The sequence below is a fragment of the Triplophysa rosa genome, linkage group LG21 (genome assembly GCF_024868665.1).
Source record: "Triplophysa rosa linkage group LG21, Trosa_1v2, whole genome shotgun sequence".
NCBI lineage: Eukaryota > Metazoa > Chordata > Actinopteri > Cypriniformes > Nemacheilidae > Triplophysa > Triplophysa rosa.
This window is the reverse complement of record NC_079910.1, coordinates 20,660,611-20,679,115: the sequence shown is the minus strand read 5'-3', so window position 1 is coordinate 20,679,115 and position 18,505 is coordinate 20,660,611. Positions and strand designations below refer to the sequence as shown.

The 18,505-nt window shown below is 40.5% G+C and overlaps 1 protein-coding gene across 1 annotated transcript; it reads left to right on the top strand.

Moving 5' to 3' along the window:
• The first annotated feature begins 344 nt into the window (after positions 1 to 344).
• Positions 345 to 18,408, top strand: zhx3b (zinc fingers and homeoboxes 3b). The gene is made up of 3 exons (XM_057320036.1): positions 345 to 501; positions 13,212 to 16,500; positions 17,266 to 18,408. Exon 2 carries the CDS (start codon positions 13,350 to 13,352, stop codon positions 16,473 to 16,475), a length of 3,126 nt encoding a protein of 1,041 aa, XP_057176019.1. The 5' UTR covers positions 345 to 501; positions 13,212 to 13,349; the 3' UTR covers positions 16,476 to 16,500; positions 17,266 to 18,408.
• Positions 18,409 to 18,505: the final 97 nt, after the last annotated feature.

Sequence of the window (18,505 nt, the reverse complement as noted above, 5' to 3'; positions counted from 1 at the left end):
GATATGGTATCTTAAGTTAAAGTGGTCTAAACTTGACTCCACTGCTCAAATGCGTTTGCCGTAGATAGTTCGATTGTTTTAGGTTCTTGGAGTAACGTTATAATTATTGGCAACGATGAAATCTGGCTATATGTGGATGATTATGAAACGACTTTGAACTTTATCTCTTTGTATTTTTTGTGACACAAATTGCACTTAATTGACTGTTTCATTATGTGTTTGAATATAAATAATCATCAGTGTAAGTTATGTCCTTTTTTAAAAGAGGAACGCACGCCAGTGACGCGTAGGGTCACATGACACTGCTGATGGTGACGTAGTGAGTGAGTTTCTTTGCCCGTCTGTGTTGAACACACACGCGCACACAGCTACACAGACACTGACTGAGCTCGAGTGGACATAAACAAGAGCGCGAGGCCTTTGTGTTACATTCATCAGCATACGCTGACATTACTGTGAATCATTGTGCGTGTGGACGCGGGATCGTGCTCGTGCGCGCGGGTGAGTTTGTGTTTGACTTATTGTTCCACATCAACGTTACAATGTATCGTCATCACGTCTACAGTTAAACTAAATTGATACATTTCAGGTGATTGACTTTTGCTCTGTCAGTGTGTGTGATGGCCACACGAGTACTTTGGGTTTGTGGTGTTCAATGATGTGCTGCAGCTACACTGTATAAATTTAGAATCGTTCAAAGTTGATCAGTAAGACGTCACATGTGTTATCAGACTCATACAACAAGTAACTGTGGTTTTCATTTGTGGTTTATCGTTATAGTTGAATTTACATTATAGTTACTGATCATTAAAGTATGTATGTGTTATAGCGTGTGTCCCAGGTCACATGTTCACACTGTCCAAATGGTCAGTCATTTTAAACACTGTTGTGAAAACGAGGTTCATAGGATCAGGCAGAAAGTGGAAATAAATAGGCATGTAAATAATCATACAGAAATTGAGGAGCCCTGATCCTTTTGAGATGCTTTGCCCGGATGTCCGAATAACCAAAATGTGACTTCTTCCCCCTTGTCACATCCAGAATCTAATGCTTGCTCAACAGATGAAGTGCGCATGAAGTTACGTGAACAACCCAACATTACATATGTCAGTCATTGGTCACACAGCTCTCTAGATAACAGTCCTGGCATTAATCATCCAGCGAACAGCCTATATTGGACAGTAGTTCAGGACTGTATGAATGACCTTTAACAGTTAAATTGGGTTGTAGTTGTACGGCATATGAAAGCGATATACAAAGAAATAAATGTCTCAAACCATGAAGTGACTTCCCCATCCTATGTGAGGTGAACATCATGTTCGATTCTTTTCACGTCAGCAAAGGGTCTTGTTTAGTGAAACCCGGCTCTTTCTGCATTTCACTGCTGATAGGGTAGAAATGAATGTGAGTGCAGTTGATTATGTTGAGTCTCTCAATGTTTCATGTACATTTCTCTGCTGTAGGAGGAAATAAAACCATACGTCATGTGTAAAGGTCTAATCAAGACGTAAGAAAACAATACGATAGCGATGGGCCATAGATAAGAAACCAAGAGAAATGGTCCATTAGGATGCCTTTCTTTTGTTACTTGACTTGTCTTTCTCCCAGCATCCAGGTGCTAAACTATTCCCAAACGAACCCTTTGGCTCAGGATGAGCGTGCAGCGGTGTGAAACCAGGAGCGGGGCAGCAGGTCCGTGCTCCGCGTGTTCTAGCGGTTCTGGTCAGCAGGAGCTGGCATCGCACTGCCTCGCTGCCGGTTAACTCACTGTGATGTCAGCCATTTTAAGTTGGACAGCAGAGCGTGCCGTGTGCTGCCATTTTTCTCCCCCTTGCGCTTCCATTTTTAACTGGGCTTTAACACCTTAAGTGCTGGTCACGTCACTCCGCAGTTGAAAAAGCCAAATGTTGTTTGGCACTTTTCAACTTTTAACGGTTGGGGTTGTTTTTTCGATGAAAACTGAATTGAGCAATCAGAGCTTATCAAAAAGCTTTATACACACACACACAGTCCACGCCACTCGTTTTCTTTGACCAAGGGATCTTGTTTTTGAAAACAATATTTAGCAAATAGAAATAAACACAAATTGGACAAAGTCTCTTGAAAGTCGCGTTTCACCGGTCTGAAGTAAGATATGCTTGTGTCCAAAAAAGCCAACATTCTTAAATCTGCCACACCGGAACGAGGAGTACGACGCAATCAGACACCGAGAAATGAGATCAGGGCCTTCTCTCACAGCAGCGACCGGAAAAAACAAGCCAGCGAGAGCCAGGAACCCAACACTGTCTGTGAGCTGACCACTGTGTGTGTGTGTGTGTGTGTGTGTGTGTGCGTGTGTGTCTGTGTGTGTAAGGGGTGTTGCCATGGGGATAGTAACACACCAGTGGTGCTGACAACCCCGTCTCCCTGCAGGCTAGGCTGAACTTGTTGAGAGAGAGAGAGAGAGAGGGAGGGAGTGGGGGAGGGGAGGTGAAGGCGAGCAGGCACACTGATGGTGGGATTCATGTGTTTTCGCCAAAGCAGTGTAAAAACAAGGATAGAGAACAGCCAGTCATTCTTGAGTGAAAACAGTTTTTCTGTGAGCACATGGTTTAGAAGAACTGGTCAGTTCAGGCACTGGACACGTGATGTGACGTCCTCCAGAGAAACAGAGATAATCACTGTCTGTACACTCTTAAAACACCTTTAATACTCATTTATTTCCGCCTTCAAGCACTTATCTATCGTTTGCTCAGAAGACCCCAACAAAAAGAGAAAAACAAATATGCATACATTAGTGTTGCTGTTGCATGCAAAACACTTTTAGGGGTTTAGATCTTGATCAGTAGCTGATCAAGATGTCTGTTGCCAGTTCTTACAAGTTTACATCCCCGTATTTGGTTACATTTTCCTATATTAATCAGGGTGGGTTTTGTAGTACTCGAGAGACAGAGCAGGGCCGCTGAAGGCAAACGGAAGCTCAGCTCTGAGATTGACCACTTGCTAAACAGCCCGTGTTGGAACATTCCTGAGTCTTCGCAGTGAGCGGAGGAGATGGGGGTTACGGTTGTCTGATTGTTGGTGAGGGTGGGGAAAAAGGGTGTGTGGGATGGGGGGGTTTAGTATCAAGGCAAAAAATTCCCTCGCTGAAACACCTCACTGCATCCTGCAATAGTTACACCCCTCCCAGACTTCCCCACACACACACTCACCTCGAACCCCCCACCCGCCCGTGTCATCGGTTCTCCATCTTCAGGGCCTAAACCACGTGATGGATGCCAGGTCCTGCCTACTGCACAAACTCGGTGTTGACCCAGCAGCGCTGAGTAACGGGTAGCAGACAGTGTGATTTTAGTTGACGTAAAAACCACACTATGGATGATTGCGTGTGTTTGTTCACATGCAGCTCAGAAACTGGCTAAAAGTCACATTTCCAGCAGGCTGTTACTGTTACTTTAAATGAATCAGCAGTGCATAAAATCAAACTAAACTGCGTTCCCACGGTGGCATTCATGCCCACTGATTTTGTAAATGAAACTGTGGACATGCAGGCAGTGTGTGTGTGCGTGACGTGTGCTTCTACATTTCCATATTTTAGGAAAGAAAATGTGACCGTATTTAAACATATTTGTGTAGTCAACAAAATTGGCTGAAAAAACACCACTTTTCACAAATAAGGCTTGGTATGGGGTTTAGTTTTGCAAGAGGTTAATGTTTAAAACCCTTTAGCTGTCGGTGTCCCACGTGTGGTACATTTTAACCCTTTTTTCCCTTTAATTGCTAATTTTCTATGCCAAAACTTAAAGAAACCTTGACAAACTATATATTCCTGGAAAGCGCTAAGTCTCTAGTTTTCAAATCCGTTGTCCGTTTTGCAATAGGACAAACGTAGTAAAAGTGTTAATTAAAATGTCACCTGTACCACCGGTGCGCCTAAAGTGTTATTATAAAGAACAAAACATTATATTCCCTTCTAAAACGAAATAAATATTGACAAACTATATATCATTGGAAAGCTCTCAGACTGTAGTTTTCAGATCATTATTCCGTTTTGTGATAGGTCAAACGTAGTGAGAGTTACTTTAGAAAATGTTAAGGACTCACAGATGGGCTAAAGTGTTTTTATATCGTAAAAACCCTATATCCTATAGAAAACCTAAAAAAATGTTGACAAGCTATATATCTTTGGAAAGCTGTAAGTCTCTAGTTTTCAAATCCTTTGTCATTTTGCAATCGGACAAACGTAGTAAAAGTGTTAGTAAAAAAGTCACCTGCACCACCGGTGCACCTAAAGTGTTATTATAAACAAAACACTAATTCTCTACAAAACTAAAAACCTTGACAAACCATTTATCACTGAAAACATAAAGGAACCCTGGCAAACTATATATCCTTGGAAAGCTCTAAGTCTCTAGGTTTCAAATCCTTTGTCCGATTTGCAATCAGACAAAAGTAGTGAAAGTGTTAGTAGAAATGTCACCTGTACCACCGGTGCACCTAAAGTGTTATTACAAAACAAAACACTGATTTTCCACAAAAACTATAAATATTGACAAACCATTTATCACTGAAAACATAAAGGAACCCTGGCAAACTATATATCTTTGGAAAGCTTTAAGTCTCTAGTTTTTAAATCCTTTGTCCGATTTGTGATAGGATACACATAGCAAAAGTGTTAATTAAAATGTCACATGTACCACCGGTGGGCAAAAAAGTGTTATTACAAAGAAATAAACAATAATAGTCCCATCTAAAACTGAATAAATTGACAAACTATATATCTTTGGAAAGCTGTAAGTATCTAGTTTTCAAATCCGTTGTTGCGTTTTTAAATAGGACAAACATAGTAAAAGTGTTAGTAGAAATGTCATCTGTACCACCGGTGCACCTAAAGTGTTATTACAAAACAAAACACTGATTTTCCACGAAAACTATAAAGCTTGACAAACCATTTATCACTGAAAACATAAAGGAATCCTGGAAAATGATATATCATTGGAAAGCTCAAAGTCTCTAGTTTTCAAATCCGTTGTCCGATTTGTGATAGGATAAACATAGCAAAAGTGTTAATTAAAATGTCACATGTACCACCGGTGGGCCAAAAGTGTTATTACAAAGAAAAAAAGAATAATATTCCCATCTAAAACTAAATAAATATTGACAAACCATCACTGAAAACATAAAGGAACCCTGGCAAATTATATATCTTTGGAAAGCTGTATGTCTCTAGTTTTCAAATCCTTTGTCCTTTTTGCGATAGGTCAAACGTAGTAAAAGTGTTACTGTGTTGAAATGTCACCTGCTCCACCGGTGGGCCAAACATGGTATTACAAATAAAAAACTGTAATATTCTCTTCTAAAACTAAATAAATATTGACAAACTATATATCACAGGAAAGCACTCGGACTGTAGTTTTACAATGTAATGTAAAAGTGTGTAAATAGTTTTGTAAAAAGATGTGGAAATACTTGTTTGATGAGTTTGTTGTTTTAACTTTATTAGTTATTATAGTTGGTTTTATTATAATTAGTTAATTGTTTTACTATTATATGTTCATGTAAAAACTATGTAAACCCTCTTTGAAATGTTTTACAAACCTGTGTTCAAGTCTATGAATAAAAAAATGTCTCAACATGTTGTAAAATCAAATGGTATCCAAGTGTCTCTGGTTCACCATTTAGGCGTGAACTCCACCTAGTGGCAAACGTTTGTATTGAATTTTAAAATATCATAGTGACTTCATTATTATAGATATCATTTTCAAATTTGAAACAAAACATGATAAGACTCGTGCCTTTGATATTATGGCATTTTTAGGGGATATCATATATATTTTATATAGGAATAAAGTTTTTTTAATTTTAGAAAAAAAATTTTTTTATTCAAATTAACTTAAACTGCTATAACATTTTTTAGTGCATGTTGTTCAAATGCACTAAATTTCATAAAAAAGTGTCTTCTTTAAAATGAGACCAAAATTAGCTGTCTAGACCAAAGCTTTCCAGAGTTACACTAATTGTAATAATAATAAAGTGGAAATCACCTTTAAGACGCACACTCAAAAAAATGGTACCGACAGCTAAAGGGTTAAGAAAGCATGCTGTCTAGTGGCTACAATAATATTAAATTGTTTTTTTTCTAATCAAATTTGTTCTTAAAGATGGGGTAACACACGCAGTTTCTGCCAATCTCATATTAATCTCGAGTACCTACTGTATACCAGTGGTCACCAACATTTTTGAAGGAATTGATGAAAGGCAAGATCTACCACTCAAAAAGGTGAAAATAAAAACAGCCCAGATTGAACCTCCAGCTTGAGGCCTTTTATTTAACCTAAAATTGTGGGTCTATTTGAATTACCTGAAATTCGTGGAGGGAGAGAGAGCGTTGGAGCTGAAACTGGAGAGCGAGCGAGAGCGCGTTTTACTTTTTTACTCAATGATGAATAAACTTTCAGTTAATCTGCGGGTCACATGCGTTCCGCACCGGAGAGTACTCTGTTTCACCACGATACCGCAGCGGAGAGGAAGAGGAAACGCGCGTTGTAGAGTTGTTTGTCCGTTTAGGGCTGCTGTACAAAACATGGCGGCGAATTCAATGTATGTAGGGCCGCTCTGTATGTAGATATAAACAGCTTATTCTAAGGTATTACAAATAGGGCTGTCACGATTATTAAATAATCGTCTCATCGCGATTGTTTGACCTCATCGCGATGGTTTCAGATCATCGCAATTATTGCACATCTCTATAGAAGACACTAGGGGGAGCTGTAGTGCATCTGCATATTGCATATTTTATTATATATATTGTAACTAAAGCATGGTAATACTTGTAAAATGTACCACCACAACACAATCACTTGAAAAAAACTAAAGCATATATCATAAAAATAACCTGCAGTACAATTTAATATTATTTCAGTGTGAAAACCAGTCTACCAAAATCTCATTAACATAGAAGTAAACTTTTATTCTAGTCTTGCAAGTGAGAAAAAAACAGACTAGAAGCTTTTCTATGACTGATAGCATTTTAATGGTGGCTTCAATTCACTCCTGATCAATTTACTTCATTTACAAGTATTTGGTGGTTGTATTATTATTGACAGGTAAAAGCCTAAACCTTCAGTATGATGACCCAATTTTTTCCTATGTATTTCCAAGAAAAAGAACATAGTCTTTATATTCAGAACAATATGGTCGTTTCAAAGCTGAATAAAAAATGTATGAGAATTAAAAGTCAAAGCTCTAAAACAGACAATTAATCGTCATAATCGCAATGATTTATTAGACAATTAATCGTCAGCCAAATTTCATAATCGTGACAGCCCTAATTACAAACATAATGGTTCATTACGTAAGGTCTTTATACACCTCTGAAGAAATAGTTTTGTATATTATATCGCATTTCCATCAATAGATCCTTCTAAAAACCCTGTATTGTTCCTTTAACATGACCCAAATTATTTAGGTATTTGCTGTATAAAGATTTGTTATATATGATGCATTTATTTGGTTTACTTTTATTAAGTAAATACAGTATATAGATGGAAATGTTATACAGTGGCAAGAAAAAGTATGTGAACCTTTTGGATTTTCATGGTTTTCTGAATAAATTTGTCATAAAATGTGATCTGATCTCAAGGGTCAAGGGTAGAAGTCAAGGGTATTGACAAACATAATGTGTTTAAAAATAACAACACAAAAAAATTCTGATCTTTCATGTCTTTATTGAACACACTCATTCAACATTCAAAATGGCAGTGGAAAAAGTAAGTGAACCCTTAGAATGAATAACAGGTTGACCCCCCTTGGTAGCAATAACCTCAACCAGGCGCTTCCTGTAGCTGTGGATCAGACCTGCACATTGTTGAGGAGGAATTTTAGCCCATTCTTCCTGGCAGAACTGCTTTAGCTCGGTCATATTCTTTGGACGTCTCATGTGTATGGCCCTCTTCAAGTCAATCCATAGCATCTCTATTGGGTTGAGGTCTGGGCTCTGACTTGGCCACTCCAAAAGGCGGATTTTGTTTTTCTGAAGCCATTCTGTTGTGGACTTGCTTCCGGTGTTTTGGGTCATTGTCCTGTTGCATCACCCACCTTCTACACAGTTTCAGCTGACGTACAGACATTCTCACATTATCCTGAAGAATTGTCTGATATACTTGTGAATTCATCTTCCCCTCAATGATTCCAAGCTGGCCAGGCCCTGATGCAGCAAAGCAGGCCCAAATCATGATGTTTCCTCCACCATACTTTGCAGTTGGGATGATGTTTTCATGATGATATGCCGTGCCCTTTCTACGCCAGATCTAGTGCTGTGTGTTTTTTCCAAATAGTTCAATCTTAGCTTCATCAGTCCACAAAACATTTTGCCAATACCGCTGTGGAGTGTCAATGTGCTCTTTTGCAAAATTCAGACGTGCAGCAATGTTCTTTTTAGTAAGCAGTGGCTTCCTTCGTGGTGTCCTGCCGTGGATACCCTGCTTGTTCAGTGTTTTACGTATTGTAGACTCATGAATAGAGATGTTAGCAAGTTCCAATGATGCCTTCAAATCTTTGGCTGTCATTCAGGGTTGTTTCTTTACCTCGTTGTGCTCTTGGTGTCATTTTGACTGGGCGCCCACTTCTTGGTAGAGTAGCAACAGTCCCAAAGTGTCTCCATTTGTAGATTGTTTGCCTAACTGTAGGCTGGTGAATTTCTAAAGTCTTTGAAATAACTTTGTAACCCTTGCCAGCTTTATGTAAATCAACAGTTCTTGATTGTAGATCCTTTGAAAGCTCTTTTTGGCGAGGCATGGCTCACATAAGCATGTTCTTCTTGTGCAGAGCGAACTCCAAAAGTTTAAGGGTTTTTATCAGTCAAAGTAGCTGTAGTCCACACCTCTAAACTTATTATCTCGTTATCTTAACGAGACTCCAGGTGTGCTAAAACCTGACTCCAATTAGATTTTTTGAGGTCATTAACTCAAGGGTTCACATACTTTTTCCACAAGCACTACCAGGTTTTTTTGGTTGTTCTCAATAAAGACATGAAAGATCAAAAAAATGTTGTGTTATTATTTTAGACACATTTTATTTGTCAATACCCTTGACTTAGTTGAAGATCAGATCACATTTTATGACAAATTTATTCAGAAAACTATGAAATTCCAAAAGGTTCACATACTTTTTCTTGCCACTGTAAATAGGCCCTAATAATAACAACAACGTCATCAATCATTAATTTTAAAGGGGCAATGAATTAAGACCTCAATTTTAACCCAAGCTTTTGTTATATAAGAGGGAATCGTATTCAAGCGAACATCCTGTAATTGTCAGAACTGAAAACGCCCTTGTTACTGAAATAACAACTGTTATTGACACCAGGCCCAGCGAACGCCAGGTCCTGGAATGCACCTGGGCAATTCCGTGAAAATGTCAACCTTACCGCGAAAAAAGAAAGTTTTTACCAGCGGTTTTCACTATGGTAATAGCACAGATTTTAACATTTGGTGGTTCAAATACCCATGTGAGATCTCTCTTCAAATTTGTAAAGCACTTGTTTTATTTTTAGTTAGGGATGCACCGAATGTTCGGCCACCGAATATATTCGGCCGAAAATAGCAAAAAACGCATGTTCGGTATTCGGCCGAATATGTGAAATGGCCGAATAATTTTACCGAACATGACTCGAGAAACGATCAACTAGCAACCAGCGGAGAGAGAGAGAGAGCGAGAGAGCGAGAGAGAGAGAGAGAGAGAGAGAGAGAGAGAGAGAGAGACGTGCGCTTTATTAATGCCGCAAACATTTTGGCAGTGTGTGTGTGGAGCATTTTAAGGTGTCAGAGAAAGACACAGCACGGGACTTGCCGCACGGAAGTAAATTTCCGAATGAAAGCGTCTTTACCGGTCGGTAACTTGTGGCTATTTCAGACGGGAGCGGGCTGTCTGACAGTAGCCCCGCCGCTCGCGACATCCTTTGACATCATACAGTGGTCGCGCGCACACAGTTCCCTGTACTAAACAACTTGTCAAAGTATGTTCTGTGCATCCCGGCCACGAGTGCACCAGAGAACAGTCAGCTTTTGTGGGCGGAGTTTGCAGGAGAGACGTGAACTGATATGGTTGTCAGTCAGCATCAGTCAGAATAGCTTGCGTTCGATGTTTTTTTTTCTTACAATCATTTTGCAACGTAGCCTATAATAATCCAACAGTTTTAGTTTATTCGTATTTTTAGTTATAGGCCTAATGTGGAATGACACTTTTTAATGAACTGTTTTGTTGTAGGGGTACAGAGTAACTTACATTACATTCTTTTACCAGTCAGTTATAGGCCTAATTAATATAGGCTATTAAATTTTTTGTTTTAATGTATTTTGTTTTGCTCTATTTTATATTAAGTTGTATTGTATTTTATTGAAAAGCAAGACAAATTTTTAAAAGCAAATTTTGACTATTCAGTTTGTGCAATAGTGAAAAAATAGCTTAATAAATAGAAGAAATGCAAAAACCATATTCGGTGTTCGGTATTATTCGGCCTTCGGCCAAGTGTTTCACATCATGTTCGGCTTCGGCCAAGAATGTTAGATTCGGTGCATCCCTATTTTTAGTGCATGATTTTTCATAGTCAGGTAAGTGCCATTTTCAGGATCGTCACATCCATAACGCTACATATTCCTCATAAATGGACACATGAAAATTAATATAAAGTAACTATTTTATGTTCTATAAAGAGGCATCCCTTCTCCATTCATTGGGTATTATTGCTTCAGGATTGTGCATTTTATTTTATAGAAATCCTACAAAGTTTATCATCTCCCAAAAACCGCGTCCTTTTTTTGTCACATCGATAACGCATGTTTATTTCCCTTTTTTAAATGGAAATTTTTTTCATAGACTGACATTTTTTGATGTTTAGACTCTGTCAACAAGGGTTCAGTAAAATATAAACAGATGGTTTAATATATTCGTAACAGATTCATTCTCTGAGCATTTATATGTCACGTCCATAACGCAAAATGTCACATCCATAACGTTGGAATTGCCCACCTATCTATATAGATAGATATAGATAGGTTGAACACCGCCTCCACAGAAAAATATCAATGACTATTTCTCTAGGCCCGCCCACTGGTTCGCGCATGATAGTACTGAAGTAACACAAGTTGCGCGGATCCAGATGGAGCAAGCAAGCAATAAACATGCTGTTAAAGATCGCACAATATTGCGCAGTCAGTGCCTGGTTGTGGAAGAACACAGTCGCTGCATAATTTTCCTTCGGATTCCGACATTAGTAATGCGTGGTTGAAGTTTATTTTTAAAGACGTTCCAGCTCACGTGGGTAAAACATTACCGCAGATTCCCTTGTGAACAAGCCACAGATCGATGCTGGCTTTGTGGAGAGACTAAAATTAAAAAGCAGTGCTGTAAAGTCAGTATTGGATCTGATAGGAATGGCGCAGCAATCTTATGTGAGTAAAACATTTTTGTACTATGCATCATTATTGCTTTGTTAGAGATCGCTTGATATGCCCTGATAGTCTTATTCGCGCGGGATTAGTATTACCTGGGGACCTCTAGTCATTTGTATTAATTGCAGAGGTTGTCTGTGATCTTAAGCCCGTGCGAATCGGCATCTCTGTGATTTGGTGGGCTCATATATAATTTTTCAAGGTTTTATCCACCGTTTGCGAATAATGGAGGCTGTGTTGAATTGTTTTGGTATTATTTCGGGTGCTGGGTCATATCCGTATCTGCCAACACTGTCGTTTTGGCACGGGAGTCTCCCGTTTGTTTATTTATCATGGAAACTCTCGTAACATTTGAGACCCACGATCGCGGTGATCTTCTGTCCGGTTCGCGATCACGAGTCTCAAATGCTGACAGGTACGGTCATATATAATTAAACACCATACAACTATAGGCTATACTAACTATACGCAAAGCTTTCCCAGAATGTAACACTTGCCATCACATCCGGGAAATAAGTCCGTTACGTGTCTAACCAAATTAACAGAAGGCTCCAACTTAAGTTTACTACGCAAACTGCTATCCAATCATAGCAGTGAGCGTCTACTTCCAAGTCTTCAATAAGGCACACCCATAAAAAAGTGCGTTTCTCCAGCTGGCCTTAAAACCAGGATAGAAAATAGCCTTATTATTACTTATTGATTTTGATATTTCCATAGCACTGAAATGTGATTAATGCGCCATCCATCAGTTTCAGACCATCTCCAAATCCAGCGTTATATCCACCGTTTATATAATGTCCATCACTGAAATGCCGTGAACAAACAAACACACCTAAACTTCACTATCGCAAGAGTAACGAGCTGCAGGCCAGTCTTAACGCAGTGCAGCCAATCTTGATAAGCGGGTCTTCCTATGCTCGTCGGTTGGCACGTGGGTGGGCTCTTCTTTCGCCTTGGAGTGGGCGTGTTTTTCCGGGAGAGTTGCCCAATAAAAAAAATACGATCCGTGTTACGAAACAGGGATTCAGACTTATAAAAAAAACTTTCCGAAACAAATTGGAGTGCTGGGAGAGTGTATCAAGTACAGAAATACTACGTCATACGTCCAACTCCAGTTTTTTAGCAAGTTGACCATGTTAAGCATGAGAAGCCAGTAACAGTGTAAAGAACTCAGAATGCATGACATAGCATGATACCCCATCTTTAACAAGTCATTTTGTCTATTATCACAGAAAAGAACACCAGAAAATTACATTGATATCATTTGCATTTATTGCATATTGCATTAATTACCTTTATGCTTTGTCACTCTTTTATGTGACATACTGTGTTCATCGTCATCGCCGTAGACCTCTCATCATGGTCCCCAATAGCCATATTCTTACAAGCTGAAAACTGTGCTGGCCCATTCCTGGATGTTTAGTTGCTGCAGTCTAGGATTAGAGCATTTGAGTGAGGTGACCTATATTTCTTGTAGGTCTTAGCAGCTGTTAGTGAGCCTATAGAGACAGGAAAGCAGTTGAGTTGTTTTTTTTGTCAAGACAAATGCATAGCAGCAATACAGCATTTGGAACATTTAAAAACCCCTATTAGACTTTCAGCTCAGCTTTCAACCCGGTTTAAATGAGTATGTAATTTACTTAACTCCAAAACTTAACTCCACCTTGCTCAGTAAAGAGGCAATAAGGGTGTGAAAGGTGCCTCTGTCCTCAGAGATAGACATTAAAGCATTAATTCATTTAGAAATCTGTAGTTCATTGTTAAGCTTTTTTTTTTTTACAGGTTGATAGAATCATCACAGAAACCTCTGAGGATGGACTGATGACCATGTCCATCACCAGGTTCTTAGTGGATGTCTACAGGAGTGGATAACAGCAGTATTTAATTGGCCGTCTTACTGGACACTGCCTTTAAGGAGCAATGGCTAGCAAGAGAAAGTCCACCATTCCATGCATGATTCCTGTAAAAACCATGCATCTTCAGGATGACCTTGAACGGGAAAGACGATCTCCTTTGTCCAAGGACATTGGGTTCTCCTTCAGGGAGGAAGCATGTAAAATAGGCAGTCCCAGTTTGGGGAACTCGTCTGGCCAGGAAGCAGGCGATATCCAAAAAGACATTGGCACTTACACCTGTAGGCCTTGTAACTTTGAGACCCAGGACCTAAACCTTTTCCTCGACCATGTCTACAGTGGACACCCAGATTTCCGCGTTGACCCTTGTTTTCTTTGTGTGGATTGTGGGGTAAGGGCTGCCAAATTCGAAGGCTTAGCACTGCACAATGCCCGTGTACATCACAGCACAATGAACACCACGCTTCAGCTAAAACGGAAGGACAACAAGATCGCGGTAGAACAGAGCCTCGTCACAGGACCTTGTGAAAGCAATAGCTTGAAAGAAACAGAGATTTCCATCTCCAAGACACCAATCATGAAAATGCTGAAGGGTAAATCAGAACCCAAAAGGATTGTCATTTCTCATCCCGCAAGCGACGACCCTTCCTCCTCGGTTACTAAACCACTGGAGAAAACCCAAACTCCTGTTGTGACAGTTACCCACGTTCCCACTATTGTACACAATGGAGCAGCCAACAAGGTTGCCCTGTCGTCAGCCATACAGATTGTTAACGCCTCTGGGGTGTTGCCGCTGCTCAAGACCGCTGTTACACAAGTTGTGTCTGTCGTGCAAAATAGAAGTGTCAACCCACAGTCTGCGCCCATCGCTGTTTCCTCATCGCCCTCCTCATCCTCAAGCACCAAGAATCTTCCAAAAGTAATGATCCCTCTTAGCAGCATTCCTACCTACAACGCATCCATGGACAATAGCAGTTTCTTGAAGACGTCCTTTAGCAAGTTCCCTTATCCGACCAAGGCTGAGCTGTGCTACCTTACAGTAGTCACAAAGTACCCCGAGGAGCAGATCAAGATTTGGTTTACAGCACAGAGACTGAAGCAAGGAATCAGCTGGTCTCCAGAGGAGATAGAGGATGCCCGCAGGAAGATGTTCAACACAATCATTCAAACTGCACCTTCCTCCAGCCAGCAGCAGCGTCTGTCCCACCAGACCACCTCTCAGCAAACTATCACAGTTCTGGGCACAACTGGCATCCCTCAGATTTTACAGGGTAGCCTGGTCGGGCAAGGAGGGGTGATTGTCACCCAGCCTATGATAACTAATGGCATTCAGGTCAGCAGTGCCCCTGTTACGCTCGCTGTAACACCTAAGCCTCAGGCTGCCGCGAAGCCCATGATGCAGGCCAGGCCCGCTGCGGCCCTGGTGGCTGACAAAGGAATCGGCATGGTCTTGGGCACGGTTGGTAGCAGCAGTAGTGGAAATTGCAGCAGTAGCGTTAGTACTGGAAGCAGTTCTAGCAGTATTAGTAGTACAAGCAGCTTAAACAGCCAGGCTTGCGTAATTGGTGTGGACTGTAGCGGCACTGCGAAGTCGAACAGCGACAGTGACGTTAGGGCTTATACGCCTGGTGCTAATGACACTTGCATTCAAAGCAACGGCAATAGTGTAAAAAGTACCGGTGAAAATAATAAAAGCAGTAGTAACTGCAGGAACAATGGCAAAGCAGCTGCTAGTACCACTCCAGCCGCCACCGTCACATCCACAACTACCACGGATTGCACAATACCAAGTAAATCAGACTCCCCACGTCATGTCTCTATGAACTCTCGTATGTTCTCCACCGCAAGCCTTCTGGACCCCAGCTTTAACAAAACAAAGAAGTCACAGGAACAGCTGGCAGCCTTAAAAGACAGCTTCCTTGTTAGCCAGTTTCCCAATCAGGCGGAGGTGGATCGACTTATCGGCCTAACCGGTCTGACTGTGCGTGAGGTACGGAAGTGGTTCAGTGATCGACGGTACCACTTCCGTAATCTGAAGGGCTCGAGGATGAGTGCAGGTGGTCAGACTGCAGCAGCAAGTGCTAGCGGTTCCCAGTTTGATGCGCTTGTTGCTGTGGACCTGTCAGAAAACAGCACCCCCCCCGAGAGGCCTAAAACCCCCCAGCAGACACCCATCAGTCCCTCACAGACAACATCCCCACCAACTCCCACAAGACGCCCTCCTCGACCCCCGTCACCAGATTTTACTGCTATACGGTACAAAGAGCGGGAACCTCACCAGGTGCGTGCTTTAGAGGCCAGTTTTGCGCAAGACCCAGATCCATGTAGCGAAGAAGTTGACAGGTTGAGGGCAGAAACGAAAATGACTCGCCGTGAGATCCACAGCTGGTTTGCTGAGCGTCGGAGGAGGGTGGCAGCAGAGAAAAAGAAAGAGGAAGCCGAGAGGGCAGAAAGGGACAATGACGACGACGGTAAAGAAAAGGAGAAGACAAGCACTGAGGAGACGCATGAAGCTGATAGTCCGTCTGAAAAACAGAAGGAAGAGACTGGTACAGAGCCAAAAGTTAACCCTATCAAGATCAATCTCAAAATGTTGAAAGTTACTGAATCAAATGGAAAAGATGAGCCGGAGGGAAGTGAACCCACCGAGGCTACCAAAGTGCTGCCTTCCGGCTCTCAGGCAATGGTTACTCAGGCCTCTTCATACCGGGGGAAAAAAACACCCGAACAGCTCCACCTGCTGAAACAAGTCTTTGCACGCACGCACTGGCCTAGTTGTCCCCAGTATAATGAGCTCATTGCTAAAACGGGCCTACTGCGACCAGAGGTGGTGCGTTGGTTTGGAGACTGCCGTTATGTCTCGAAGAACGGTCAGCTCAAGTGGCTCGAGAGTTACCAGGCCATGGTAGATGAGGAAGACTTCCAGAAAGCCAACATCAGTGTGCTGAAGGAGCACCTCGACACCTACGGAAAGCTAGATGAGAGTAAATTGGAGGACATTGTCAAATCAAGTGGCTTAGGTGAGGAGTCGATCCGACGGTGGTTTGTGAATAAGGTACCACTTCTAGAGAACAGTAAGGCTGGGTCATTGACTGCGGCCAGCCCAACTGAAACCGCTCTGGAATCCCAGCATCCAGAAGAAGTGGAGCAGTTACTAAGTAGCCTCATCTCAAAGGATCAAGCCACAGAGTGAACAAATGAAGTATCTACCAAACAAGGTAATTTTTTATAGCATCTTGTCTCTGTTTGGATGCATGAATTGGAACTCAGGTTGTGTTTATGAACTAATTTAAAAATGTCTAACCTTTTCATTTAGTTTTTTATTCCTTATTAGTTTACATTTAGTTTGGTTACAGATAAGCCTGATGTTCGTTTGTTATTTTTTAGGTAATGAAATAAAACTTTTTTTAATCAATTTTATGTCACACTCACTGTATCTTGTGTGAAACTGCACTTAAAATCTGCGGCCAACCTGTTAAAGAGATAGTTCACCCAAAAATACAAATTCTGTCATGAATTACTCACCTTCAAGTGGTTCCAAACCTGTATACATTTCTTTGTTTGGTTGAACACAAAGATATTTAGAAAAATGTTAGTAACTGAGATCTCTGAGGCACCATTGACTACCATAGTAAAAAAAACATTGATTTTTTTTGTTGTTCTGTTAAACACAAAATGAGATCATTTGAAGTATTTAGGAAAACAAACAGTTCTGGGTCACCTTTTGACTACCATTTATTTCTACTATGGTAGTCAATGGTGCCTCAGAGAGCTCAGTTACTAACATTTTTATAAATATCTTTGTGTTCAACCAAACAAGGAAGTTTATACGGAATTTCCATTTTTGGGTGGAGTATCCTTTTAACAATGTTTGTTACAGTAATGCCACACTGCAACCCAAACACATTTAATGAGTATTTCTGTTCATTTTAGATTTCATTCACATCATTAACCTTGGTGTAATACATGTGTTTTGTCCATAGGGTCCGACTAAAGGGGAGAACAGAGGCTTAAATGGACGTGTTGGAAGTGCAAAGGGATATCACCCAATGGGATTACAGCACATGTGGCCTTTATCTTTTATATTTGGCAACATCCGATGAAATTGAAAAAGAAGCACCGGAGGATACCTTTGCAAAAACAATTTTAACTTTGGAATTACAAGCGGTCTCACTGTACAAGACAACCAGTTGCTTTGACTATTTCACAGGACAGAGGGGGAAATCCGCAAGACATCTGAGAAGAAGAGGAGTGTAAAGTTCTTACTGAATGGTTATTTTCTAACAGTGTCAGTGTGAATGAAGTGACATTCATTAGGGGATTTATAGTGGTACCGAACACTGCACAGCTCTTATTGAGCCCTTTTGTAATTCTTCAACTATGACTGACCAAATTGCACCTCAAGAGGTTTAGATGTATGCTGTAGGAGTTGCTTCGGTAGCACACAGAACGCTTTTTCTGAAATGTCATCACTGAGAGCAAAATAAAACCATAATTATGAAGTGTCCAAACTTTCACCCTTGTGAACATCTTGACTTGTTCTGCAATAGATATTGTATATAAAATAAATGCAAATGTATGAAGTCATAAAAAGAAAAACAACTGGTCCAGGGGCCTCTTTTATAAAATGCTGTGTAGATACTGTCCTGATTTAGATTTTACGATCATTTCTCAAAGTGCATATTCATACAACAAACGCCTTTTAACAATGTCCGATTAATATAATTTACATTCACAGGTGCTCTTTTATGACTGGCTAGAATGACTTCTATTTCCAAAAACCTGCAGCGCTCGGGCCAGCAAACGTTTGTATGTCTGCTCAGACTCCAAAAAAATGTTTTTAGAAATAATGTTTCCATGGATTTTTGCGTCTGCACGTTTTATATATGAGGCCCCAGGACTGACAGGAAGAAAACACAGCTTTGGTTTAATAAGTACTTTATTCTCAGGCTTGATTATGTTTCATATGAAAAGCGAAATTAAAACGTATATTTCCTCCAGTATAGCATAGGCACATTACAGAAAAGGCTTGGTTTGTAAATAAGAACATTGGTAACAAAACATCGATGCAAGAAAGCATTTAGAAAAGGCATACATGTCTTTTGTTGATGTATTTAACTATACATACACCAAGGCACATGAAAGATGATGCAGGGAAAGCAGAAAGTCATTTACAGAAGGACAAAGGGAAGTGTAGAGATGTAACACTCGAGGGAATAAATG